At 44.2% G+C, this 27,448-nt stretch overlaps 1 protein-coding gene across 5 annotated transcripts; it reads left to right on the plus strand.

Moving 5' to 3' along the window:
• SMC4 (structural maintenance of chromosomes 4) lies at positions 1 to 27,448 on the plus strand. 5 transcript variants are annotated; one of them, XM_064385106.1, is made up of 24 exons: positions 1 to 223; positions 2,416 to 2,598; positions 3,673 to 3,851; positions 4,403 to 4,594; positions 6,116 to 6,292; positions 14,972 to 15,136; positions 16,481 to 16,608; positions 16,824 to 16,964; positions 17,680 to 17,830; positions 18,122 to 18,286; positions 19,014 to 19,247; positions 19,798 to 19,983; positions 20,484 to 20,645; positions 20,794 to 21,019; positions 21,117 to 21,196; positions 21,829 to 21,981; positions 22,080 to 22,206; positions 23,042 to 23,231; positions 23,737 to 23,881; positions 24,494 to 24,667; positions 25,097 to 25,279; positions 25,800 to 26,032; positions 26,423 to 26,606; positions 27,148 to 27,448. In XM_064385106.1, exons 1-24 carry the CDS (start codon positions 16 to 18, stop codon positions 27,334 to 27,336), a joined length of 4,155 nt encoding a protein of 1,384 aa, XP_064241176.1. In that variant the 5' UTR covers positions 1 to 15; the 3' UTR covers positions 27,337 to 27,448. The 5 variants fall into 5 exon arrangements, with proteins under 5 accessions (XP_064241176.1, XP_064241177.1, XP_064241181.1 ...); XM_064385107.1 differs by having other exon boundaries at positions 3,676 to 3,851; XM_064385111.1 differs by having other exon boundaries at positions 101 to 223; positions 2,411 to 2,598.

Consider the following 27,448-nt stretch of genomic DNA (forward strand, 5'->3'; position numbering starts at 1 on the left):
TGTAACGAACACAAGATGGCGGGCGGGGGCGGCGGTGCCGTTCAAACCCGCGGGCCCGGCCCCTCCCGTCCCAGCCTGCCCCGCGCTTTTCTAACGAATTTCGGTTCGAGTTCGCCGTTTCGGCGCCATTTTCGAGTGTGGAAGCGGCCGAGCTTCTACAGTCAGCCGGAGCCGCCCGCGCTGCCGCCGCCTCGCCGGGGCACGGAGCCGCCGGGACGAGCAGGTACGAGCTCGGCGGGAGGAAGCGATGGCGGCTCGCCTCAGGGCGCTGGGGTGGGGGGGCTTCGCGGCGGAGGAGGTGCCCTCAGGGGGCAGGGGGTGCTGAGGGGACGGTGCTGACGGCGAAAGAAGAGATGCTGGGAGAGTTGAGGGGAGACAAGGGATGCTGAGGTGGAGATTAGGAGTTTTGAGGGGAAGGCGCTAATGCGGAGACGAGTGATGTTGAAGGGAAGGTGCCGAGGGGAAAGGCCGGGGGTGCTGAGGGGATTGGCAGGAGGTGCTGGGGGGTCGGCGGGTTCTGCCCCGCGCCTCATTTCCCCATTTCCCCCGTGGCCCGGAGGGAGCAGAAGCGGCGGCTGCGCCTCTCCCCGGGCCGGGCTGCCCCGCTGAGGGTCCCCGTGAGGGCTCCGGCCCCGCGGGTCCGTCCCGGCTGCTGTCGGCCCGGGGTTTGAGGAGCGGGTCCCCGTGGGGCTGTGCAGCCCAAGGGCTCCCGCCGTGCCCTGAGGGACCCCCGCGGCTCGGAGCACGGGGAACTTCAGGGACGCGTTTGGGGAGCGGAGAGATCCGATTTTAGTCTGCTTAGAGCAGGGACCCTTCTAGCCCCGGCTCTGCCTGCTGCTTTGACGCTTGAAGGGTGAGAGAAAAACCCCAAGAAAGCTCTTAATGATTGGCCATTCGCTTAAAAGAGCTGGACTCGATGATCCTTTCCAACTCGGAATATTCTGGGAGTCTGTGACTTGGAAAGAGCGTGACAAGGGTGCAGTCTGGCTCCTTAGGCTTTAAAAAAGCGCCAGATTTGTCACTGACAGGGCTTGTCTCGATCACATTTAATCGGCTGTTAATAAGGAAGCTTTTCTGTCCGTCTCCGGCTCTTTTTTTTCGCCATCCCCGTGAGGAAAGCGGCGCTTGGCAGGAGAGATGCTTTCGCCGAACACCTTCGGGCTGGCTCGGGGGAGGGGCTGGGCACGAATTTGTTAAATTTGTTAGAGACTATGTGGCAGCTGATTTATCGCGATTTAAAAGCTGAGGTCAAGTAGTTCGGCTTGTTCATTCTGGTGAAGTGTCCGAGGGGGGGGAAGGGTTGGGAAGGTAAATAGGTCTATATTGCACAATTCTGCTGGAGTGGAGCAGTTCGGGGAAAAAAAAAATAAATAAATGTGCTCTGAGAGGCTGTAATTGTCTGCGACAGCCATTGCGGAACAGTTGTGAACGGGGGCACAGACTGAAATTGCCGAAAAATGAGTTCTGTCTCTGATTTCCCCCCTCCCCCATTGTCCCAAATGAAGGACTCTCATGAGAGTGTGGGTTGGGGGTAGGTCTGAAAACGTCAAATGATTGGCACCAATTGTAAGATGACTTTCTAACCACGTCAGTTTTTTATCTTGTGAGAAGTAAACTTTCTCATGTCTGTTTTTCTGCGAGCTCACTTCGCCACTTGCTGCGATTTCAACTCTTTGGGGAGAGTTTTGCTCCTTTTCTTCTCATGGGGTGCTTTCTCGTCACCCGTTTGGGGAGCTGTGCTCGAGTGCCAGCTGATGGCTTTTGTAATGCTCGTCCTTGCTCAGATCACTTTAACATCCCGGCTAGATGAAGGTATTTCGCGTTTGCTTTCTCTCTGAAATGCTGAAAGCTGGCAGGAGGGGTTGCGTTGTATTTTGTGAGCAGCGTGTGTCGATTTAAATGATTTAAGAGTCAAATCTTTGCTATAATCATACAGGGCTTTTGTTTCTGTCTGTTTATCGATCTCTCTGTATCCATGCGAATATTTAGCACGGGTTATTGAAAGTAAAACGAGTGTCAGGTCTGAAATATAACGAGCTCTTCCAGGAGAGTATAGACATGTGGCTCCTGGGCTTGTTATTCAATTTGTCTTTAACTCTTTTGCCCCCAGCACCAGGGTGGCTTTCAGGGAGCAAAGTCACTGCCCTAACATGTCCCCACGGGCTGGCAGCAGGTACATCCATGCTGTTAAAACAGATTAGGCTCAGCCCCTCGTTTTGGGGGTGATGTATCTTAAAATATATCATCGTGAAGCTAACCTCGATATTTTGTTTCAAATTTGGATTTTTGTCTTCTAAATGCCTCCAGTCATAAGTTTCTAAATGAGTCGAGCATCTGGGCAGAGGTGTAGGTGAATTCCTTCGGGCTGTAGCTCGGTGCTGAGATCACGGGGTTCTCTTGTTTGTGTTAGCAAAGGAGATAGAGCCCTTCAGTTGTTTGGAATGGAAGGGGAGCAGCCAACAGGGACCGTGCCAGGCAAGAGCACCAAAACCTCCAATGCAGCCCGTGGGAAGGGCAGGGAGCCCTTGGAGGAGTCCTCCATGGACATGGAAGTGGAAAACGAAGGCACCAGGGAGCCTGACAAAGAACCTCCCCAAGGTAGGTCTGGGCTGCCTGTCGTGGTGCTCCTTGAGCCTCCTCAGCAGCATCTTGAATTTCACGATGGGATTTGCTCTTTTCCCTTCTACAAAGCAACGCTGAAACCCCTGGCAATTTAAAGCTGTTTTTAAAGTGGTCAAAAGAGCTTGCAAAGAGTTAAAGGGTTTGGCCCAGTACAAGTGCAAAAGCAATTTGTAGACTCTCTCCTAATAAACCCCATTTCGGAGCTCTGATCTGGAACATTGTACTTAAGATTGTGGTACAACAGCAGGATTTTTCAAATTTATAGGCAGCCAATGGTATGGGATTTCTTGGAATGGAATAAATGTCAAGTTTATTTACTTAACTCTTAAAATGATTTGACTTTCTTTTTCATGAAGCAGTGTATTTTCTTGAGTTCCTTGAGCTGAACTTTCTCAGAAAAAATCTGCAAAACCAGCAGCTGTGTAACTTTTTAGGGAGCCAGATGTGCAGTTGTTGAAGGCAGGTATTTGACAAATACACTGAAATTGGTGGCAAAAACTGCTGCTTGTTGGAAGGAGGAGTTGCTGTGCCTGGGGAAAAGCTGCTCTGCTGATATCCAGGGGGCCAGTTTGTTTTTGTAACAAACTTCCTGTCTTTGCAGAGCAGCCGTGCTGTCATTGCAGCTTTCAGAGCCTCATGAGAGATCCCCAAATCTTGCACAGTGACTCTGAAATGTGGCTTTGCACTTATTCATTAGAAAGGCTTTGCCTGCTTCAGATTTGCAGATTTATTGTGATGGTTGGAGCTGTTGGAATTGCAGGGGGCCTGTTAAAGTGTGTTGGAATAAGAATTACATAATGAAAGAACAAACCCAGCGATGGGACATCTTAAGTAGCTCTTAAAAAACATTTTTTTTTGTGGAAAGAAGAATTTTAATTCCACTCAGCTCATATTAATAACTGCAGGCCAAAATATAGTTTGGTTCAGACAGAAATGTTGTTTGCTTTTTCGGTTCAACATTTTAAAAGGTGTTCAATCACTGAGAGCTTACAATTGGCTTTTTTTTGTTGTTTTGTTTTTTTTTTTTCTCTTTGTTTGGATGGGTTTTAGCAGCCTCAGATGAGGTGGTGGATAATCGAAGTTTAGAAGAGATTTTGGGTAGCATCCCTCCTCCCCCGCCTCCAGCAATGACCAGTGAACCTGGTGCTCCTCGCCTCATGATCTCTCACATTGTAAACCAGAACTTCAAATCCTATGCGGGGGAGAAAACTCTGGGACCTTTTCACAAGGTATCTTTCTTTTTCCTTCAAGTAGATTTGAACTGAAGGTAAGACTTCACTGGGTGGTATTATTCCTTCCTGCATTTTCTTCATCTGAGCTGACCTCAAAATAACTGCAAAAATATTTCAGGTTTAGAAATATTTTGATAGTAATATTCTAAATTAAGTAGAGAAAACAGTTAAGTGCAACTTTCCAATGCTGTGCAATTTTAATTTGTCAGCACAGCTTAGAAAAACTCTCTTTTCTCTTGATTTCGTTTGCTGGAGAACTTTAAGGGCCGTGTTTGAAGCAAGAGAATATTTTTTTGTGCCCACAAGAGACTTACGTGGCTGAGCATGAAGCTTTGCTTGTGCAGCCTGCGAAGTGCAGGGCTTGGGTTAGGCAGTGCAGCTGGGAAAGCTGAGCTGAGCTGTGGGGCTTTTATTCACTTCTACCTTGGCAGCAAAGCTCAGCTCTCAGCCACTTGCACGCACGAGGAATAATTGTGCTTGAAATGGGTGATGGACGCTGGGCAGGGTTTCTTTCCCTTTGAAGATCACTTTTTCCCTTCTCCCTGCAGCGTTTCTCGTGTATTATCGGGCCAAATGGCAGTGGCAAATCCAATATCATTGACTCCCTGCTTTTTGTGTTTGGCTATCGAGCCCAAAAAATCCGATCCAAAAAGCTCTCGGTGCTGATCCATAACTCTGATGAGCACAAGGACATCCCGAGCTGCTCTGTGGAAGTTCACTTCCAAAAGATCATTGACAAGGTATGTGTGATCCCAGGTTTTTTTCCCTTAAGGAGCTGAAAAACTTTTAATATTTGCTTATTTTCGTTGGAGCTGGGGGAAACTTCATAGCATGATTAGTTTACCTTTGGGATATAAACCATCAGTGTTAATTAACTTTAAAAATCCTCTGTTGAGTAGTGCAGCTCTTAAAATCTCAGTAAGGATTCTTGAATTTGCTGCAGGACTAATATGTGGTAGATTTCTTTTTGAAAACAATTTAGAAATTTTTAATCATCGTTTTAAGAAGAACTCGTTTTAATTTGTAATCTTGTTTACCTCAAGTAAATAAATTTATTTCTGCAATTAAAAGAATTAATGGAAATGTACAAGTCTATATTTGGACATATTAGATATTCTTAAATGTGTAACACAAATATATGTATTAAGAAATAAAACCTATTTAAGAAAAACTTTTGAAACCAATTAGAAATTATTTTAGGTTATCTAAATTTAGAAAAATGCATAATGAATCTGAAACTTATTTACACCTTATGTACTGTGAACATGCCTGTAATTTTATAACAGATTTTTCAGCAAAAATTCTGGACCCCACATTTTACCACTGAAATTTTTTGAAGCTGATATTTTGTTTGAATGAAATAGAAAGTGTTGGCAAATTTAAAAAATATTTATTTTGCTTGCTGCTTTGTGTATTGATAAAAACTTTAGCACTTTTTTGTTGATTTATTGCAATTGTGGTACAAAGAATTTATTTCTCCTAATTTAAATTTCTTTTTTGTGCACACATCCAAACTTTTAAATTTAGGGTCAACCAAAAAAGTGGGAAGTGTACATTGAAATTCCAAAAATGGTGTTAATAAAGTAGCAGCATTTACAGCCTTTTTTAGGAACTGTCTGAAAAGACACTTACTTTTTTTCTTTTTGTGTTTAGAATAACCAGATTAAAAATTTAAATAGATGAATTTTTAAAAATTTTTTTTTGACTTTGTGTGAACGTCCAGAAGCTGAGTTTGATTTAAAACCAGAGAGCAATTTGAGAGCTCTTGGGGGTTAATGTGGGTGAGTTTTAACTTCTTGAAGCCTGGCACCAGCTTTATTTGGGCTGCTGCTCTGGAGGTAAATGGGAGCTCTTTTGAAGCTGCTGATGTCACATTTGTCACTTCTTTAACGTTTGGCTTTTTTATCTTGTGCAGTTTGTGTGGAGCTGGGAGTGCAGGAGCTCTGCAGTCCCCAGGGCTGGGCCAGCACAGCCTCTGCAGCCCGGGCCACGCAGGGAATTCTGTCCTCACAGGGGAAAGGCACCACAGCAACACCATGCAGGGGAATGTTTTTGTCCACTTCTCAAAGGATTATTTTTTGTTTGTTGTTTTTCTCTCTTTTTTTTTTGAGAGATGCAATTTTAAGACAGCTCCCACTTCTACAACTCAGAGCCCATGATAAAAACATCTCATGATGAAACTTATCTGGTTAATTGTGAAATAGGAGGTAAATTCCCATCTACAGTAATTGTTTCTCTGGCTTTGTGTTTCCCCAAAGCAGGAAGGAGATGATTACGAAGTCATTCCTGACAGCAAATTCTGTGTCTCTAGAACTGCCTTTAGAGACAATTCTTCCACCTACTACATCAATGGCAAGAAAAAGACATTCAAAGATGTTGGGCTGCTTCTCCGAAGCCATGGGATTGACCTGGATCATAACAGGTTCTTAATTTTACAGGTTGGTGTGTGAATAACACCCATTTGAAAGTTTTGTTTCCAGTTAAAACTCTAAAAAATGCAGGTTTGAAAAGTTTCCTTGGAGGCCTTGAAGTGCTGTAGCAGCACATCATGGTTTGCATGCTCTGCTCAGGGTGCAAATCATTGTTTGCTGCTGGAGGAATTGAAGGCTCAGCAGCCCTGGGGGATGCTCTGTCCCTTTTTCCAGGAGGGAATTCGGTGTTCCTGCCTGCAGGACTCGTGCTCGTTCCGCCCTAGCAGCACGTAAATATTGGAGTGTCAAAGAAACCTTCAACCCCAATATTATTGTGCTGCTTCAGCGTGGCAGAGACTCAGCAGCTGGGGGTGCTTTTATCTCTGAACTCCATCAGTGTTAATTGAAATCTGAATTGTTTAATTGTTTCATTGCTGTTGTCTGCTGCTCTCACAGAGATATGGTTTTACTGGGAAATGAGTGGGAAAAGGAATTGTGCATAAAATAAGTGCAAGAAAAATCCCTGAATTGTGTTGGTTGTTTACCAGCTGCAAAAAGAGTTTTAACCAAATTTATAACCAATTACACAGCTCATACTGTAAAATTAATCACAATTTTTCAATATAATAACATTTATATTCATGTTTGACCTTCAGGTTCTGAGGCTTGCTTGCATCTGTTTGCTGTTTTAGAGTCAGGCTGAAAGGAACAACATTAATTTTTTTTCCCCTAGTTTTTAAATAATGAGAATTTTGCTATATGCCAGCCAATTAAAATGTAAATTAAGCTACAAGTATTTAAATATTAATTCCATTAAATAACTATTTCTGCCATTACCTGTAATTACTAATAAGTCCCAAATCTACTCTGGCCTAGAAATCAGTGATCAGTGGGAGCTTCCCAAGGTCTGAAATGTTTAATAGAGTTTATTTTAGGCCTGGTTCTGTCAAAGGACCTTCCAGTTCCCCTCTAAAAACCAAAATATTTAAAGAACTTGTAGCTGGGTGGCTGTGCTTGCTTCACTTCCTCCAGGCTTTCTGTGCAGTCCTTTTTTACAGCTACACCCACAAAAAGAGGATATCTCTGTTTGCAAGTCTCCATGCCAATTAATTATTTCCTCCAACACTTTATTCCTGTATTTTCTGCCTCAGGATGGAGCAAGAAGCACCTCCAAGAAAACAACTTGGAGTAAATACATCTTTTTTTTTTTAAATACAGTTGTTCTGCAATCTCATTTTGCCAAAATGTCCAGAAGGGAGAAATGTAAAGTGAAAGATGAAGCAGGGTGGGAATGCTGGGCCAGAGATCCCAAAGCTCAGAGAACACTGGGAGCAGGGGAGGGAAACATTTGGAAGGGAATATTGATAAATTAATTTATTTTCTATTTTTCCCCCCAAATGGGATTTGTTTTCTTCTCCCACAAATTGTTTTAATGAGGGCAGCATCCCTTTTTTTTCCTAAAAGCTGGAATTTCAGGCTTTCCACCCTACAAAGGGAAATCAGGGGAAGTAGAGCAAATATTAAGCATAAACCAGAGCTTTCCCACCATAATTTTCATATTTCATCACACCAGGCTTTGTCTCAGAAACTGCTCTGAGATTTTCTGCCTTTTTTAGCTTTTCTGACAGGGCAGGGCCTTTCTCTTTGCCTTTTTAAAGTGAAATCCACTGATCTGACTCTCCAAAATTCAGTATTTCCACTTGAGAAATGTAGCAATATTTTCCACAGAATGACAGCAGAACTTCAACCCCCAAATCCTAAAATTTATGGTTAGAAGGAACTAAAACCATCTGAGGCTGTGGATTGCTATCACAAGGATTGCATTTCCCCCCTAATGTTTTGCAAATTGTTTAAAATTGAAGGGATAAGTAACAGGTTTATTTGGCTTTTACTCTTTTTTTATTTTTAAGCAGCAAAACTAAGAGTTTAATTAAACTAAGTTGAACCAAGTATTTCTCATTTAAAATAAGTTATAAATCTCTGATTTTTGACTATATCAATAGGGTGTAATTAAAATATTTCATTTGTACTCTGGGTTTTGGGGAAAAATATTAATGAAGGATTATCAAATGCTGTTCTGGGGGTGTGACAGAACATCTGCTGTCAGGACTACAGCAAATCTTGTAGGAGAACTTGTCCTACATGCAGTACCAACACCTTCAGAGCTTTGATTTTTATCTTGCTCACATAATTGCCATTACTCAATGGAAAATATTTGCTTTTTAGAAGACTGCTTCAGGTTTTTTTTGCTTCCTTTTCCCCCGTTCCCCCCCTATTTTGCAGTGTTTTTCTGCTGATTTTGGTGCTTTTTAGGGTAAAATTTGAAAGCTGAGTTTTGATAGAGATGTTTCTGCTGATGCCAGACTGAAAATATTCAAATCAAACTGCTGCTGAATTGTGTGAATAACATCACCAAAAAAAAAAAACCCACCTGTGGGAAAACAGAAAATGTGAGAGTAATTGAGTAGTTGTAGAAAAATTACAAATTCTGTGCCTGAACTTGCAAATTGAAATAAATCTGGTTTCAGAATTCTTCTGGTTCCAATGGGATGTTGCCAGCACAGAACAGGAGGAGTTTGTCACTTCTGGGATCCTGAACTCCAACACTCCATAGTGCATGCTTTTAATAAATTTCCCTGAGCTTTTAGTACTTCAGGAATAGACAACTATTTTACATTATTCTAACAATTATTATTTAAAATCATCACAAATATGTTGCATTTTTAATGAGCTTGCCACAGCCTGAAACTGCAGCAGGAAAAAGTGCATCTTGTCACTTAGAAAAAAAGAGTTTGGGGGGAAATCTGGCACCTTGCTGCTGCTTTTCTGTCTTGCACACCTTGCAGGAGCTTGGAGAGGTGTAAAGAACAACAAATAAAATAATTTAGCTTTGACTGAGAGCCCTGGAAGCCTGCTCTGGCCAGGCTGAGAAAGCCAGAGTGGTTGTGCTGCTCTCTGCAGTGACTCCTCTGGAAGATTCCGAGGTTTCAGCCTTTAGTGCTTTTCTCTAAGGAATGATGAGAGAAATGGGAGCCCTGGGGGATATTTGGGATCTGTGCCTGCTCTGATGGGTGAGGGGACAAGCAGGCTCACCAAAAAGGGTGGAAAAGCCAAGTGGAGCTGCCCAGTAACCCCAGCACCCCTCTGCACTTCAGTATTGCAGAATTCATTCTGCATTGGTGGCAACAAACTTCTAAATTAATTTTAATTTATTTCAGAATCTTACAAACAAATTAGAACTGTTTCAAGTCAATTTTGGCCTAATTACAGTGATTTTCACTTGAATATATTTGATAGACTTAATTAAAATATTCTCCTGTTGTCTTATGTCTAAACAACTGCAGGGGTTGTATTTGGTGTATTTAGTAACTGGTTTTATTTGGTGTATTTTATATTTTGGAGCTCAGTTTTATCTTGTGGCAAGATGAGGTGGCCAGGAAGGAAATTCTGTCAGGTTTTTCACCTGCTCCTGTGTGGAAACAATGTGGGAGTCACTTCCAGGGGACTGGGGAGGAAATGAGGGAGAGATTTTCTTCTCCTTTGAGACAAACCAGAAATTCCTGATGGGACACTGGAGCTGAGGCTATAAATGGGGTTATAAATGGGATTATAAAAAATCTGTGCTGCCAGCATGGGGGGTGAAGAGAGGGTTGTTCCTGTAGGAAATTCTGCAGAAAAACATGGAAAAATGGGAGGAGAAAAGAAGTGATAATTGAATATTTTCCTTAGAACACCCCAATAGCAAATCAAACACTGCAGGCTGGGTTTGCCAATTCCTGATTTAAATTCCAGAGTGACTCTGGATTTGCACTCACTTTGTGCTCTGATACTAAACACAGCAATGTCCTTAAAACCTGGAAACTTATTTCCAGAATGCAGAATTGAAGTTTTGTGCACACAACTGAATGTTGTATAAATCTGAGATTTTCTTTGTCTCTGGCCAGTGGTGACATTGCAGATTTTTATTTTGTATTTGACTTTATTTCCCACTGAGTTTTCCTGGAAAGGAAAAGGTTTTGGTTCTTTTTTCCCCTCCTGTATATTCACCATGTGATAAAATGGAAGTGTAAAAATGAGATAGGACTGCAAGCATTAAATAATAGCAACAATAACATGGAATCACAGGAAAAAAATCTCCAAACAATCTGCTGTAACTTCCCAGAGCTCTGTTAGAGCAGGAGAATAATGAGGTTATGGGAATATTTGCTGTCCATACATATTCCAAAATCCATGGATGCAGAATTGCAATTCATGGGCAAAGCTTTGTGAGAGGAGATAGAATAAATAAATAAAGACAAATTTAGGACAGATTTTTGCCATTTTTTATTGTACTCCTGCTTAAAAATGAGAGGTGCCACTGTGGTAAAATGGGGGAAAAAACCCAAAGCCGAGTGTGAGCACATAAAAGAGAAATTAAAAATTGAAATTTGGGAGAGAGGGTGAAATCAGTGGAAGCTGCAGACAGAGAAAGGGAGACATCTCATTTTGCTGCCTAAAGGCTTTTTGAAAAGAAAAATGCACTTTGGTGCCTTGTTATCAAGAAATTGATGGCACAAAACAGGCAGGAAATAAAAATGTAGTGAGAAAACAAAATTCCAGGCTTCTTTTCCTCGAAATAAATGTTCCTCACTTGGCTTTTGCTGCAGTTCCAGGTTGTGTCAGACAGGTGGAACTGGAGCTGAAAGAGCCAAAAGCTGAACTCAGGAGCAGGAACACTGGGGTAAAGAGCTAAAGGAAAAGCAGGAATTCAGCTTGGATTTTCTCTTTTACATCTCCAGAAAAACAGCTTTCTAACAAACATTGCAGATGTTTTAATGGGATTTTTTTCCTTGGAGCAAATCCAGTGTCACTCTGGCTTTGCTCCTTGTCATGCTGAGGAGTTTTCAGCTCCTGGAGAAGTTCCTGTAAAATCTCTTCATCTCCTCTTGCTTCAGTGTTTGAGAGAAGTGAAGCATTGCTGTGCTCTGGAAAACAGAGTCAAACAGAACTTGACTTTTATTAAGAGAGGCTTGCCCTGTGCTGGGTCACTTTTGTCTCCAATTCCATGGTAAGAAGTTCAGAAAATGATTGAAATTGGGGTGTCATGTGAATTAAGATGAGTTTTTACATTTAGACAAACAAACAGCAGATTTTAGCTCTGGCTGCTCTAATCCTCCACAGAAGTGCAAGTCAAGGTGGTTTTTACCCTGCTTACATTAAATTTTAATTACCCGTGCATTATTGTACTATTTCATCCCAAATATCCCTTAATCTTGGGGTGCTTGATAAATTCAGTTATGTCCAAAACACTGCATTCAGATACAATTCCACTTCATTTATATCATACCATCAAATTGCAAAATATTTAATACTTGATTTAGAAAGCAAATTGTACATATTGAGGAATTACAATACTAAGGTATTGTTAAATTTAATTTACAGGACAATGGGAATTCTGCTGGAACAGGTGTTATGGTTGGATTCCAGTAAAGTTTGCTGAGACTCAAAGATTTTGGTCTCAATAAGAAAACTTCCTTTTATGGGCATTAAAAAAGCCTTAAAAGCTTTGCTATTATAAAAATATGCTGCTGCTACAGTGAAACTACTAAAATATTGTTCTGAATTTGGAAAAATTGTCTTAAAATTACTAAATATTCCTAAAAAATACCAAGTATCATAGTCACAAGGTACACACATGAAATTTTCTGGTGGTTTAATGGCATTTTGAAACAAATTTATGTATTTTGATATGTCCCCAACCAGAGAAGGTTTTCCTGATCCATAGTGTTGCATTTTCCAGGAAATATTTTCTCTAAAGCTGTTTTTTCTGAGCACAACTGTGATTCTCAGTCAGATGTCACATTTCTCCACCTCTGGTAGTGGTAGAGAGGTCCCCTAAAAAAAAAAAAAAAAAAAAAAAACCCAAAAAAACCAAACCTAAACCAGCACAAGTGCACCACAAAATTCCCCTCAGAAACCACCCAAACTGCCCAGGGCACGGTGCATTCCCAGCTACTGAATTCCAAGCTATCCCAAGGATCTCAGCTTTTGAAAGCTGAGCTGAAGACAGCAGAAATTGAGAATCCAAAACCCTGGAAAGCTGTTTTTGACTCCTTGGTGCCATAATTATTCTGTGGGACATTGGCAGAGAGCTCTGGGAGTGCTGCAGTGACATTTAGACACAACTGAGGCTGTTCAAGGTGCTGCCTGCCCAAAGCTTTATCCCAAATACTCAGGGATGAAAAGAGGAGGCAAGAATCAAGAAAAACAAACATCTTCCTAGGTTCTCCAGAACCAGCTCATCCTGCCCCGGGGATGGAATTCCTGCCTGGGAGGGTGGGGAGGAGCTGGGATGGGATTCCCAGAGCAGCTGGGGCTGTCCCTGCATCCCTGGAGTTGTCCAAGGCTCCAAACACTGCAGAAGCTGGAATTGGGTTCGTAATTCCCTTCCCAAAGGGCTTGGTGGGTATGGAAGTGTGGAATCCTGGCATGGTTTGGGTGGGAAGGGACCTGAAATCCCACCCAGTGCCACCCTGCCATGGCAGGGACACCTCCCACTGTCCCAGGTGCTCCAGCCCCAGTGTCCAGCCTGGCCTTGGGCACTGCCAGGGATCCAGGGGCAGCCCCAGCTGCTCTGGCAATTCCACCCTCTGCCAGGAACAATTCCCAATATCCCATCCATCCCTGCCCTCTGGCAGTGGGAAGCCACTCCCTGTGTCCCTCCAGCCCCTGTAAACAGTCTCTCCCTCTTCCCTGCAGCTCCTTCAGGCCCTGGAAGGTCTCAGTTCAGGCCCCTGGAGTTCTCCAGCACAGATCCAAGGCTGCTTCTCTTCCCAGGAGCTCCTTCCCTCGTGTGCACCTTCGGTTCCCTGTTGGCATTGCCCATGGCTGCCTGTTGACATCCATTTTGACTGTCTGAGCAGTGCCTGCTTTTCCTTTCTGTTTTCCACACTGCTCCCTGTCCTGAATCCCTGAGCCTCGGGAGGACAGCTGAGGGGAGGAATTGCACAATTCCAGGGGTTCTGCTGGAGCGTGGCAAAGCTGGGGTGCCAGCTCTGAGGACTCCGAGCTCCTTCCCTCTGCTCCACAAATGTCTGCCTGCCCCGCCTTGCTTTCACTTTCACAGCCTCGGCCAGAGAGCAAGGAGGGTTGGGCCTTTTAAATTCACTACTCAAATGAGGCATCAAGTAATGAGCACTGCTGATTAATTAGGAAACACTGCAATGGCGTTTTAGCAGTTGTAAAATCTGTTTGCTCTGGTAATCATTGTCAAGAAGAGCAGGTACAACCTTTTCACTCTCCTTTGTCAATGAAAGGGAACCTTTAATTTCTTTTCTGGAAAAATAGATTTTAATTTTTTTCTGGAAACCTTTTTTTGTTTCTTAAATCTGGGTTGAACTTTATATTTCTTTATATGTTAACATAATAGTATAAATATTAAATAATACTTAATATTCTTATTATTTAATTAATAATTTATAAATCTACTTATATTTAAGACAATAATTTAAGAATTCACATTAGTGAGCTACAGAGAAACCCCACAACTGCACCATCGTCTTTCTTAGAGGTGGTTAATTCTATTTAGCCAAATAATAACAATTTTATTCACTCCTTTCTTTTCCCTAATTGCCATTTTTCCCCGTTAAATGCAAGGTGGGTTTGTGATTTCCAACACTGAACACGAGGGCTGTGCAGGCAGTGTAGAACCCCCCAGTCCTGCTCAGCACTGAGTTCAGTCTGTGCTCTGATTGTTTCCTCGTGGATGTAAACAGAGGAAATGCTTCAGTGCAAGAAGGAGAAATTCTTCTGACAGTCCCAGAATCACTGGGAGGTTGCACAGTTTCCTCCCCAAGAGCTGACAGGCAGTTTTGGGGTGAGAACCCACGCTTCTGTGGCAAGGCAGCAAATGGGGAATTGGAGTTTTATACCATCCAACAACAGTTATTCACAAATTGATTGTTTTGCTTTTTGAGATGTGCGAGAAATAAAAATAAGAGTTGGGCTGGGGTTTTTTGTCTTGTCACTAACACAAACTGCCCTTTTCCCTGGCTCTGTTTAATCCTTTCTAAATCTTATTTCTGAAAATTGAAATTATTTTTAATGCCACCTAAATCACTTAAAATTAATGCAGTACATAAAGGGAAATTTCACAAAGGAACCCTCACACCTAAAGAATCCTTTTCTTTCTCCACCAAGGAAGCCTCAATTAAATTAACTCCAATTGCAGTTCATCCAGCAGCCAGGAATTTGTGGATCTTCTGTTTGTAAAGAGACCCTTCAGGGACTTCAGTCCTGATTAAACTCTCTTGCCACGGGCCTGCTTTATTCTCTTCTTCTTTTTTCAGGTTGGGGAAACACATTTAGAATCTTTAGAGAATGAAGGAACAGTCAGACCTGAAGGGTGGCTCCACTTCACCTTGGAGAGGAAATTTCTCTTCATTCTGATCTTCATTTTCCCAAATAAATGTGAAGATTGGACTTGCTTGGAGATCTTTTCCAACCTTAATGATTCTGTGATATTCCAGTTGGAATTATTTTAATTGCTGCCTTATTTATAACATATCATACTAATTCCATAGTTTTTTTTCAGGATACTCTCATTCCATGATTTTTTTTTTCCATCCATATACGTTTCATTCCATAGATTTTTTTTCAGAATACTTTCTCTAGCCCAGAAAAAAAAAAAACCCTAAGAAAAGACGCACCCAACTTTTGTTTCCCAAGGGGGAGGTGGAGCAGATTGCCATGATGAAGCCCAAGGGACAGACGGAGCACGACGAGGGGATGCTGGAGTACCTGGAGGATCTGATCGGCTCGGCACGGCTCAAGGAGCCCATCCACACCCTGTGCCGCCGGGTGGAGCTGCTCAACGAGCGCCGCGGGGAGAAGGTGAGGGGGCTGCTGGGGCTGCAGCACAGCCCGGGGACCAGCAGTGACAGCCTGCAGGAGAGGAGGCTCAGGGCTGCCGGGGCTGCAGCACACAGCCTGGGGACAAGCAGTGACAGCCTGCAGGAGAGGAGGCTCAGGGCTGCCCTCATCGCTCTGCACAGCTCCTGAAAGGTGCCTGTGCTCAGCTGGGGCTGGGCTCTGTCTCCAGGCAGCACTGACACACCCAGAGCACACAGCCTGCAGCTGCACCAAGGGAAATACAGGTTGGATATTAGGAAAAGGTTTGTACAGAAAGAGTGATGAAGTTCTGGAATGGCTGCCCAGGGAGGTGGTGGGGACACCATCCCTGGGTGTGTTTAACAAAGCCTGCATGTGGCACTGGTTTAGTTGAGGTGTTAGGGTGGGTTGGACTGAAGATCTTGAAGGTCTCTTCCAACCCAGTGATTCTGGGAATTCCGTGAACTCCTGGGGCATCCCAAACAAATCCCAGCATTTCTACACACAGTGCTGTGTAGAGTTCAAAATACACAAAATTTATGCTGATGCCTCAGGTTTAGATTTTAGGTTTTTCAGATTCTCTGCTGCTTTAGTGTGCAGTTCTGAGCTTCACATCAGGGCATGGTGAGCTCTGCACAGAGCAGGGAGACAAAACAATTCCTGCTCCAGCTGGGCACCAAGGACAAATGATCCCAATCCCAGCCCAGGAGCACAAACCCCGTGGGCTGCAGAGAGAAAAACAAGCAGGGTGGGACTGCAGGGGCTGCAGTGGGGTTGGACACTGAACTGCAATGTGCACATGGAGCAGAGCTGAGCCCAGGGAGAGACCCCGGCAGCGCTCGTGCATTTTGGGACATTTGGGTTCATCCTGGGGGCAGCCCTGGCTGGGCTCTGGTGCTGCCCAAGGGGGATCCATGGAGGAGATCCTTTGAATCCATCCCTGCTTTATTCTGGAACTCTGGCCAGCCTCTGCTCCAGGGCAGCCTGCACAAGGCATCACTGCTGCCCCTAAAAGTCCTGCTTTTGTAGCATTTTATTGGTGTATTGAGTGCTAAAAGGACTAAGCTCTAAATAAAATCAGTTTGTTTTCCTTGATGTATCTGTGATAAATCCCGAGGCAGACTTGTTTTAAAAATAAGCATCACCTGTAGTTGCAGGAATTAAATTGAAAATAGCCAGTCAGAAGGCTGAGGTAAAGCAAATCACCATAAAATTGCCTTGCAGAGGTAATTCCTGATACCATTTTTCCAGAGGATTCATGTCCTTCAAAGGGCTTGAAATTTTCTCCTCATGGTTTCCTCCTGTAGTGCTGGCCCTGCCTCAGCTCTGTCCCTCTGTTTTCTCCAGTTAAATCGAGTTAAACTAGTGGAAAAAGAAAAAGATGCCTTGGAAGAGGACAAGAATAAAGCCATTGAGTTCCTTTGCTTGGAAAATCAAATATTTAAGGAAAAGAATAAGATGTGTCAATATTACATGTAAGTAATTCTCAGGGTTTGGGTTGGCTTTAATGTGGTGGGGCTGCTGTTAAACTTTGTTCAGTATCTCTAGTTAGAAATATTTTCCATTTCTAACTCCGAATGATTGTTGTTTTTTGATATTTTACATAACTCTCTTTTTACACTGGGAATTGGAAATAGAGTTTCATTGTGAAGATGGAGAAAAATGAGGATGTATTGTTTTATTTTCCTAGCCACGACCTAAAGAAACGTATAAATGACCTGGAAATGCAGAAGGAGAAAATTAATGAAGAAACTAAAGGTATTAATGAGAAAAGCAGTAAACTTGCAGAGGAAACAAAAACCAAGAATAAAACTTTGAAAGAACTTGAAAAGTGAGTACTTCAGGGATGTGTAGTACTGTGTTTTACATGTTTCCCACCAAGAAATTAAATTATCTGATGACCAGAGACACTTCTGGTACATCTAAATACACAAAGAAGCATTTAAATTAATGCATAAAATAAATTAAATGCACAGAAATAAAGCAAATTCACACAGGTTTGATTTAGTTCTGGGTAAAATTCAGAATTACAATAAGGAAATATCTGATCTTTTTAATAGATTTAAAGTATTTCTTTATATTGACTGAACAAAAAAAGAATTAGTAAATGCTTTTTAGATTTACAACCTTAATGCTTAGGGACATGGATTTGGGAATTTTTCCCTGGTTTCCTCATGAGTCATTTATGCATAAATTGTGTTTCTTAAAATTGCTTTGGCTGGGTGCTGATCCCCCATCCAGCTGCAATATTGACCTGCTCATCCTCAGGGAATACTGGGGAGAGATGGCAATTATTCATTCTGTCAAGAAAAAAAAGAAATTTTCTGAAAAGATGTTTAATATTGCTTGGGTAGTTGATCTTTATCTGATGGAACATCATTTTCCCTGGGAAAATACTGGGAATATAGTGGATATTGGATGTTGTTAATCACAAACCCTGGGTAATATTAGCTTAAATTCTCCATGTTTACTTATTAAAGCAGCCTTAATAAGCCTTAGTTTTATACTATATGAAATCATTCTTTTTTCTTTTTTTTTTCCTCCAGGAAATCCAATAAAATTACAAAGATAATAGAGGAAAATAAAGAAAAATTCAGTCAGTTGGATTTGCAGGATGTGAAAGTGAGGGAGAAACTCAAACATGCCAAGAGCAAGGCTAAAAAACTGGAGAAGCAGCTTCAAAAGGACAAGGAAAAGGTAGGGGCTTGGAGCAGCTGGATTGGCTTGGAAAAGTGCAGTAAATTGTGGAGAAAATGGGAAGGGCACAAAGGTGGGAAATCGGGTTGGAATTGTTTCAATTAGATTTTGAAGGCATTAAATCAGCCCAAGGTTTTGTTTGCTAATCACTCACTGCAGTGATCACTCCATGAGTGGCGTTAATTAATGGAGCTGTGTCATCCACTTGGTCACTGGGAGCTCCTGGGCTGCCTTTGGGTGCAGGAGGGATTCAGGAATTCCTGAGGAGGCTCAAAGTCCTTCCCTGTGCAGGTGGAGGAGCTGAAGAACGTCCCCTCCACGAGCTCCAAGGCCATCGAGGACGCCACGGCCAAGAAGGAGCTGCTGGCCAAGGCCAAGGACAAGGAGGAGGCCAAGCTCAGGCAGGTCCTGGCCAGCCTGCAGGAGGAGACCAAGGGAATCCAGAAGGAAAAAGAGGTTTGGACAGGCAGGAATTACCCACCTGCTGTAACTTCCCTCTTCTGTAGGAATCCAGCACCAGGCACTTGTAAAATGCCATTTATTGACAATTCCACTGCTCCTCGTGGTAGTTCAGAGGAGCTTCTGTGGGAAATTAATCTTAAATTAATAATCACAGCTAAACCCTTGGCTGCTTTTTGAGTGCTCAAACATCATCAAGTGTCTCATTCATATATACAATATAAATAATACACTCTGATTTCCTGCCATCAAAACATTTAAGCCAATGGTGTTGCTTAAATAAATAAAGATACTCTGGAATGATCTGTTCCCAGCCTTTCCCACACTGTCTGTGAATTAATGAACAACTACTTTAACATTTGGTTGTTGGTGGTGGTGTTCAGTACCTGGAGGCTGGAAATTGATCCTGTAAATTTGCAGGACTATTTTCTGTCCTTGAAAACATGGATTCTCCATGGATTTGAGCTGTAATTTAGCTCACTGTGTAGGGCTCCTCCCACCTTTGAGAAAACCATCCAAGCTTGTATGGAAATGCTCTGTGATAACTCCCTGGCATTCTCTGTAATTAGGAAAAGCCTGGTTACATTCCCAGCCGTTCATGTTGATTAACGAAGCAAGGCTGCTTCTCCCAGAGAGCAGAAGTGTTTCCTGCTGCCAGGGCTGGGAAAGCAGCTCCCATGTGCTGTTCCCTGTGCCCAGCTGAGTGTCCCTGGTGTTCCTGCAGGGCAAGGAGCAGGAGCTGATGGAGTTCAGCAAGGAGGTGACCGAGACGCGCTCCAACATGGAGATAGCGCAGTCAGAGCTGGAGCTCTACCTGAGCAAGTACAACTCTGCCCTGGCCCAGCTCAGCCAGGCCCAGGAGGCCCTGGGCAGCACCTCCAACACCCTGAAGGAGAGGAAGGCTGCCATCAAAGACATCGCTGGGAAACTACCCCAGGCTGAGCAGCAGCTCAGGGAGGTGAGACTCGGCTTCCCCATTTCATTTTGAGTCACACACAAACCAAAGACCCACTCTTGTCTTTGGCAATAATTGTGGTGACATAAACCATGACCCATCTCCTCTAAAACATCACTGAAAAGCTGTTTTCTAATACTTTGCTGGTGGAGCAAATACTGGATTTCAGACTTACTCAGTTAAGCCAGTATTGACTTAAATCCCACATATCCCTGCAAGGGAACAGATTTGACACTGAGCTGTGGCTGCATTCCTGAGCCTTCTTCAGGGTGCTAAAGCCCTGGCACAGGTGCCCAGAGCAGCTGTGGCTGCCCCTGGACCCCTGGCAGTGCCCAAGGCCAGGCTGGACAGGGCTTGGAGCAGCCTGGGACAGTGGGAGGTGTCCCTGCCATGGCAGGGGTGGCACTGGGTGAGCTTTAATGTCCCTCCCAAACCATTCTTTGAATTTCATTTCCTGCTCCTCAATCATTCCCCAAAGAACAAAGGCATGCATTGAAGGCTCCCTGAATCCAGTAGATTTTGGGAGGCTGAGCCAATGTCTTTGAACCCCCAGAAAGAGAATACTCTGGAGAAGCTGGGAAGGGAAGAATCCGGGACCAAGGATCTCGTGCGAAACCTGCGCCGAAAAGTAGAGGAAGCCAAAAGTTCTTTAGCACAGAGTCGCAGCCGAGGAAAAGTGCTCGAGGCTCTGCTCCAGCAGAAGAGATGTGGGAATATTCCTGGCCTCTATGGAAGGCTGGTAAGTGTTAGAAGGCTGTTACAATTCTAGTGTTGAACTTCTGAGGAGATGAGTGGTGTTCCTGTGATGAAGTGTGGGATGCCTCACTTCCCTGGCATTAGGAGTTTGGAGAGGGATGCCTCACTTCCCTGGCATTAGGAGTTTGGAGAGGGATGCCTTACTACCCTGGCATTAGGAGTTTGGAGAGGGATGCCTTACTACCCTGGCATTAGGAATTTGGAGAGCAGAGCTGTAAATCCCGTGGACTTGCTGTAAAATCAAACATTTTTCAGTTCTTTCCAAGCAATGTTGGTTTAAAGTTCTGAAAATTCAAAGCTGAGTTTTTGATTCCTGTTGCATGTAATTGTAAAAGTGCTGGGTTTGTATTCTGCAGTTTTTTGTCCAAGGAGAATTATCTCTGCTTCAGAAAAATCAGTTTATTCAGATTTTGAATGGATTTACTGGGACACAACTGAAAGAGCAGCTCAGGTGCCAACTAATGAGTGTTTGTCCCTCATCAGGGAGACCTGGGGGCCATCGATGACAAGTACGACGTGGCCATTTCCTCCTCGTGTGGAGCCTTGGATCACATTGTTGTGGACACCATTGACACTGCCCAGGCCTGTGTGAACTTCCTGAAGGCTGGAGGGATTGGAGTTGCCACCTTCATAGCCCTGGACAAGGTGAGTCCCACCCTGGGGAAAACAAATCATTTTGCTGTTAATTGCAGTCTAATTACATTTATTTTAAAGCCTTAACATCCCATAGAATAACAAGATGACCCAACATTTATCCCAAAGACTGATTCCTTGATTTCCTCTGTGGATGTAGATGGCTGTGTGGGAAAAGAAAATGCAGAAAATCCCAACTCCTGAGAACGTGCCGCGGCTCTTTGACCTGGTGAAGGTGGAGGACCCGAAGGTTCGCCTGGCCTTCTACTTCGCTCTCAAGGACACTCTGGTGGCCAAAAACCTGGAAGAAGCCACCAGAATAGCATTCCAAAAGCAGAAAAGGTGGAGGGTGGTAACCCTGCAAGGAGAAATCATCGAGGTGTCAGGTACTGCAGGCCCAGCTGGAGCTCCACTGGAAGCACTTCGGGGGTGGTATTGCAGCCCAAGGAGTTCTCTGAGCTCTTTTCATCCCTTTTTCTGTAGGAACCATGACTGGTGGGGGAGGAAAAGTCATGAAGGGCAGAATGGGCTCCTCAGTCGTGATGGATATCTCAGAAGAAGAGGTGAGTACCTCATGGAAATGCAATTCCAGCAGAATTCCTTTGTTTGGGCAGTTCTGACACACATGTGCCTTTCAAAGCACCATGAGCAGGAGCAGTCTGGGATGAAGGATAATTAGAAAGGGTTACAAAGCCAAAACTCCCAATGTTAGCAGAGGTTAGAATACTTTGAAGTGCATCAGGGATAAAAGGGTTGTCACTGGCAGGGGCTGCCCAGGGAGGTTTGGAGTCCCCATCCCTGGAGGTGGCACTCAGTGCTCTGGGCTGGGGACAAGGTGGTGACCAGGCACAGGCTGGACTCAGTGGTCCTGGAGGGCTTTTCCGGCCTCAGGGATTCTGTGTTTGTTCACAGCCCAGCCCATTATTGAATTCAGTCTCTCAGTGCTTCCTTTGACTGCTTGAACACCATTTTGGCAGAGCAGGATACAGTTTGCTTTTCCTTCTGAACTCCATTTAGGTTTTAATCTGGAGCTGCTCCTCTTGTTTCTCACTGGCACAGCTGGTGTTCCCAGCACTCAGACTCCCCAAGCTAAAGTTTTTACTCCACTTTCTCCTGTGTTTTAAGAGCACAGGGATGAGCCCTGGCTTGGTTTTGTCATGGTGACATCAGTAAATAATCCTCTCATTCTGTGTAGATCAGCAAAATGGAATCCCAGCTGCAGAGGGATTCCAAAAGAGCCGTGCAGTGTGAGGAGGAGAAATCCCAGCTTGAGGAAGCCATAAAGAAACTGCAGCAGGAGATCCAGGAGATGAGGAACACCTCGCAGAAATACACAGCCAGTATCCAGGTGAGAACCCCTGAGCACTTCCCAGCCCCACACAGGCCTGGCTGCTCTCAAGGAGTTTTCAGGGACAAGATTCCAGTCCAGTTTTGTGTTCTTTGCAGGGATTTTCTGAGCAAGAAATTGCTCTCAAAAATCAAATCAAGGAACTTGAAGCCAATGTCGCTGCTGCTGCTCCAGACAAAACCAAACAGAAGGAGCTGGAAAAAGTCCTTGATGGTTATAAAAAAGGTACATTTTTTGGAGAGGGGATCTGAGATAAAAGTTGTAGTAATCTCTTTTAGCAATAGAGGAAGGAGTGGGTTTGGGTTTGTGCTTCAGTTCCCTGTCTTGGTTTGGGACCTCATTTTTCTAAGGTATTTCTAGAGATCAGAAAGTAAAACCCCTTTTCTTTGTAATTGCTCAAGTTCATGTTTTAGTCAAGCTAAAGTAAACACAGATTTCACTATTTTGTTTCTTTGCTTAGATTTTTGTGGCTATATCACACATTCATAGGGAAACTTAGTTTGATTAGGGCTAAGAATTGTTAATGAGAGGTAATGATATAAAAGTCAAGTGAAGGTTTTTTCCAGGCTCTAACCAGGGTTACAAATGAGTCTATAAAATAAATCCCTGTATTGTTTGTGGGAACACATCCCTTTTGTGCTGTGATGCTGTCCAGCAGGGGCAGGAACTACACATTGACACCAGCTCCTGGGAAATGCTGGTGGCCAGTTCTTAAAAGTTTACCTTTTGAGCATCTTCCCATTAATTAAATGCAAAGAATGAGTTTGGAGTAACTTCTAATGCAGCACCTCCTGTATTTCAGTACTCTGTGTACATAAGTAATCCATGCTGAGTGGGCTTTGTGGCAGGAGAGCTTTGCTAGAGCAGTGGCAGAAAGAAGTGAGTGGGTTTTGAAGTTTGTTAAAGTGCTCATTTATCCCAGCATAGAGAATATGTGCACTTCTCAGTCGAGGGGCAGAGCAGAGCTCCCATGGGATCCCTTCCATGGCTTTACCCCGTGAGTGTGGGCAGGAGCAGGGCCAGGCTGGCTCAGGGCCCTGAGCCCCCTTTGCACACACAGAGTACGAGCGCGTGGCTGAGCGGGCCGGCAGGATGGAGCAGGAGGTGAAACGGCTGCACCAGCTCATCATGGACACCAACAACCAGAAACTGAGGGCTCAGCAGGACAAGATTGATAAGATTGACAAGGAGATGGATGAATGTTCCTCTGCCATCACCAAGGCCCAGGTGGCAGCCAAGACTGCAGACAGGTACAGCACGGGGAGCCTCGGGCTGGAGCTGCACTCACTCAGTGTCTGTGCCACGTGGGGCTCAGCGAGGCAAAGGGAAGTCAAATCTTGCAGTTTCTAATAGTTTAAAAGTCACATTTAATCAGCATTTCTCTAATTTGCCTGGATTATTTCTTTAATATTGCCTAAACTGCAATATTCAGGAGAAAGTCCAAAATAGCACTTGATTGGATGTGCTGGAGCAGTTCAAATCTGAAGGGGCTGATTTTATTAGGAGCTCTGTCAGGAAATAAAATGGGATCTATTTTTTATGGGAGCTTACCACTCCATAGAGATTCCAAACTCTGAAAGAAGAAATAAAGTCATTTAGTGAGGTCTGGCTGCTGAGGAAGACAACTTTATTTTCCTTGGATCCCTCTGGAGTGTGGGAGTTGGTGCCTAAACCAGCACTTCCTCCTTGTTGCCAGTGAGATTGTGCTCCTGGATTATTTCTGTGAGGTGCACAAAGCTCCCTGTCCCTGGGCAGGAACCTGAAGAAATCCGAGGAGGCTCTGCAGCGCACGGAGAAGGAGATGGAAGAGAACGAGAAGGAAATGAAGAAACTGACAGAAGAGCTGACAACGCTGGAGGAGAAAGCCACCGAGGTGATGAATGAGTGCAGGCAGGCTGAGGTGAGTCCTGGGACCACGCTGGGCTCCAGGGAAATCAAGGAGAGGAGTTAGACCCTCCCTGTGTCCCACTGATTTCCCATTCTCTCTGCAGAGCAGCCAGGCCGTGGCAGTGGTGTATTTTCATTTTTTATACTCACCTGGAAATTTATCCTGACTCAGTTAAGGGAAAAAACTTACACCAGGTCTGCCCAAACAAATTGCTGCGTTTCTGAAGCATAAAATTTTTATTACACATACAAGCTTTCTTAAATGTAAAATTTTTCCAGTTATGTGGGATTTTAGTTTCACATCTAGATTTCTGTGAGAGAGGAAAAACCAGGATGACTGAAATACTTTCAAATAAATCTAAGACTTGATGTCTTTCTCTAATTAGCTAAAAATGAGTGTAGGACCTGTTTGATGCAGATCTGGAATGAAAATACAAACTGCAGCATTTTCTCAGTCATTCCAGAATTCAAGGATCAGTTATAAATCTAAGAATATTTATTTGCTTCCATCCATAGCTGTGAGTGAATTAAGGGAAAACAGACTTTTCACCCAAAAAAGGGGTGGCATTTTTGTAGGTGATTGATTAATGCTCTTTTTGGGGATGTTTGCCATTTTTCTACTCAGGAAGCTTTGCCAGCAGTGCAGGAGGAGCAGAAGAATTTACTCGAGGAGATGAAAACTATTCGAGATGCTGAACATGCCCTTCAAAATGAAGCTCTGAGCATCAAGCTGAAAATTGAACAAATTGACAACCACATTTCCACCCACCAGGGGAAGGTTAAATACTGGCAGAAAGAGGTAGGAAATGGTTTAGCTCCTAAAACTTAAATCAGGAATTGTGGAATGGTTTGGGTTGGGAGGGACCTTAAAGCTTGTGCAGATCCACCCTCAGGGACACCTTCCACCATCCCAGGTTGCTCCAAGCCCTGTCCTGGCCCTGGGGACTTCCAGGGGACTTCCAGCTGCTCTGTGGATCTCACAGGATGAACCATCAACATCCCCTTGGGAAACTGAGGACTTGGGAGAAAATTCCTCTTCAGATCCCAGCTTATTGCTGTATATGCAGGAGCAGGATAATAGGACAAAGGGAATTTATTCTCTTTTTCACTTGCTATTTTAAAGACCTGTGGGAAGGATCTTGGAGATTAGAAACTTCCCAGAAAAAAACTCCTTTTAGAAGCAGCAGCAGGTGTGTGTTGACCTCCCCACGCCACGTTTGCACTGCAGATCTCCAAGCTGTCCCTGCACGCCATCGAGGGCGAGGCCCCCGAGGAGCTGCGGCTGCTGAGCCACGAGGAGCTGGAGGCGCTGCAGGAGCCCGACGCGCTCAGCAAGAAAATCGCGCTGCTGGAGGCACAGCGCCACCAGCTCCGCCCCAACCTGGGCGCCATCGCCGAGTACAGGAACAAGGTACAGCCCCGGGCAGCCCTCCGGGCCTCATCCCCCTCCTGCCTTTTGGAATTTGCCTCTTCCTCTTGTTAGCAGGTCCTTAGCCAAGGTGAAAGTTGTTTCTAGCAGCTTTGTCTGCCTTTTGTTTTCCACACCGTCAGTGTCAGGTGACAACTTTCTGGGTGATCTCGAAGTCTTTTCCAACCTAAATAATTCTGTGATTCTCCTGGGAATGTTTATTTAACTGAGTCAAGTCTTCACAGCCAAGACAGGCACACAATACCCAGATTTTCCCCTCCTCACATCAGTGATAGTGAACCGTTTAACAGATGAAGTATTTCTTATTTTGACACAGGTTTGGCTTTTTGTTTTCCCTCAGCAGCAGAGATGGGAAAAGAGAGACAATTTGGGGGTTTTGTTTCAGGGATGTTAGCCAAGCTGGGGAAAAGGAATGTTCACATGGTAGGAAAAGTGATGTAAACACTAAGCTGAGGAGGCAGCTGCTCCAAGTGCCCTTGGGTTTGGTTGTTTTCCCCTGCAGGAGGAGCTGTACCTGAAGCACGTGGAAGAACTGGACAACATCACCAGCGAGAGGGACAAATTCAGAGAGGCCTTTGAGGAGCTGAGGAAACAGAGGCTGAATGAATTCATGGCAGGATTTAATGTCATCACCAACAAGCTGAAGGAGAACTACCAGATGCTCACGCTGGGAGGGGATGCTGAGCTGGAGCTTGTGGACAGTCTGGATCCCTTCTCAGAGGGAATCATGTTCAGGTTTTCAAGATACTTTATATTCTATTAATTTTTAATCATTATAGTCCTTTTTTCAGCCTGTTTTTAAAGTAAATGCTCATTGATCTTCAGTGAACCAAGACAGGCTCAATGTGGGCAAATAGTGGCAGAAACCACAAGTGTTTAGCTCTCGGATTCATTTCTTTCTCCTGGAGAAATCAGGCACTAAAAGCTGTTGGAAAGGTTTGAACTCATTTCTCAGCATTTTTTAATTCCCAGGTCACTTCATTCTGCCTAGGGAATGATGGCAGGAATGCTCCCAGGGTAAATCCATGAGCTGGGAGTTCAGCTGGGAAAGGCAGCGAGGACAGCCCCGTGCTACCCAGGCAGAGATCAGAATTCCTGACAGCCCCAACTCTTGCTCTGTTCCAGTGTCCGGCCTCCCAAGAAAAGCTGGAAGAAAATCTTCAACCTGTCAGGAGGAGAGAAGACCCTGAGCTCCCTGGCACTGGTGTTTGCCCTGCACCACTACAAACCCACCCCTCTGTACTTCATGGACGAGATCGACGCCGCCCTCGACTTCAAGAACGTCTCCATCGTGGCGTTTTACATCTATGTGAGTTCTTGTGCCTCAGCTCCTCAGGGCTGCCCTTCTCCTCCAGAAGGGACAAAGTGGCCCCACAGCTGCAGGCAGGTTTAAGGTCGGGGCTGCTGCAGTTACACTGCTCCCTCTGAACACACAGACTCCCCCAAAAGCATCAGCTACTGGCAGAATACACAGCTTTAGCTGTCACTGATGTCTCCATGGATCCAAGCTCGTGAATTCCCAATGTTCCTTGGATTTACACTTCCATGTCATCCCCATCAGTGTCTTTGATCTATATCTTAATTAGCAGTAATTAATTTTTTCATGCCTTTAAAACTTCTGTCCTCAGCATACTTAATCAGAACAAACCCCTTACATGGCTCCACTTAATTAAACATTGAGTAGTCAGAGTTATTATTAACTGACAAAGATGAGGGGCAGCTACTTCAGATTAGGGAAGCATTTAGAAGTTCCCTGACCAGCTGCAGTTTGGAACTTGGCTTTGTGTGCCACACCAGGACAGGGGGGCTTTGGGAATGCTAGGCACTAACAGAAATCCCTTCTGTTTCAGGAACAAACCAAAAACGCCCAGTTCATCATCATCAGCCTGAGGAACAACATGTTTGAGATTGCAGAGAGATTAATTGGGATTTATAAAACCCAGAACACCACCAAAAGTGTGGCCACCAGCCCCAAAATCCTGTCTGTGAAAGGACTGGAGGAACTTGGCCTCCCTGCATGCGGCGTATCCCAGAGTTAGGGAAGAAGCAACTTCCAGCCCCATGGCTGCTGTTTATTTCTATCTGATCTCATTTTGTATCATAGACTTTGTTTTGTTTTGTAAATTCTAAATAAATGTTGTAAAAATTTGA

Source organism: Passer domesticus, chromosome 11, assembly GCF_036417665.1.
Source record: "Passer domesticus isolate bPasDom1 chromosome 11, bPasDom1.hap1, whole genome shotgun sequence".
NCBI lineage: Eukaryota > Metazoa > Chordata > Aves > Passeriformes > Passeridae > Passer > Passer domesticus.

Bases quoted from the DNA above. Each gene is read 5' to 3' on its own strand.
- SMC4 (XM_064385106.1), top strand. From the start codon at position 16: ATGGCGGGCGGGGGCGGCGGTGCCGTTCAAACCCGCGGGCCCGGCCCC. The intron at 2,599-3,672 runs GTAGGTCTGGGC...GATGGGTTTTAG, and splicing joins TGACAAAGAACCTCCCCAAG to CAGCCTCAGATGAGGTGGTG. The intron at 18,287-19,013 runs GTTTGGACAGGC...GTGTTCCTGCAG, and splicing joins GAATCCAGAAGGAAAAAGAG to GGCAAGGAGCAGGAGCTGAT.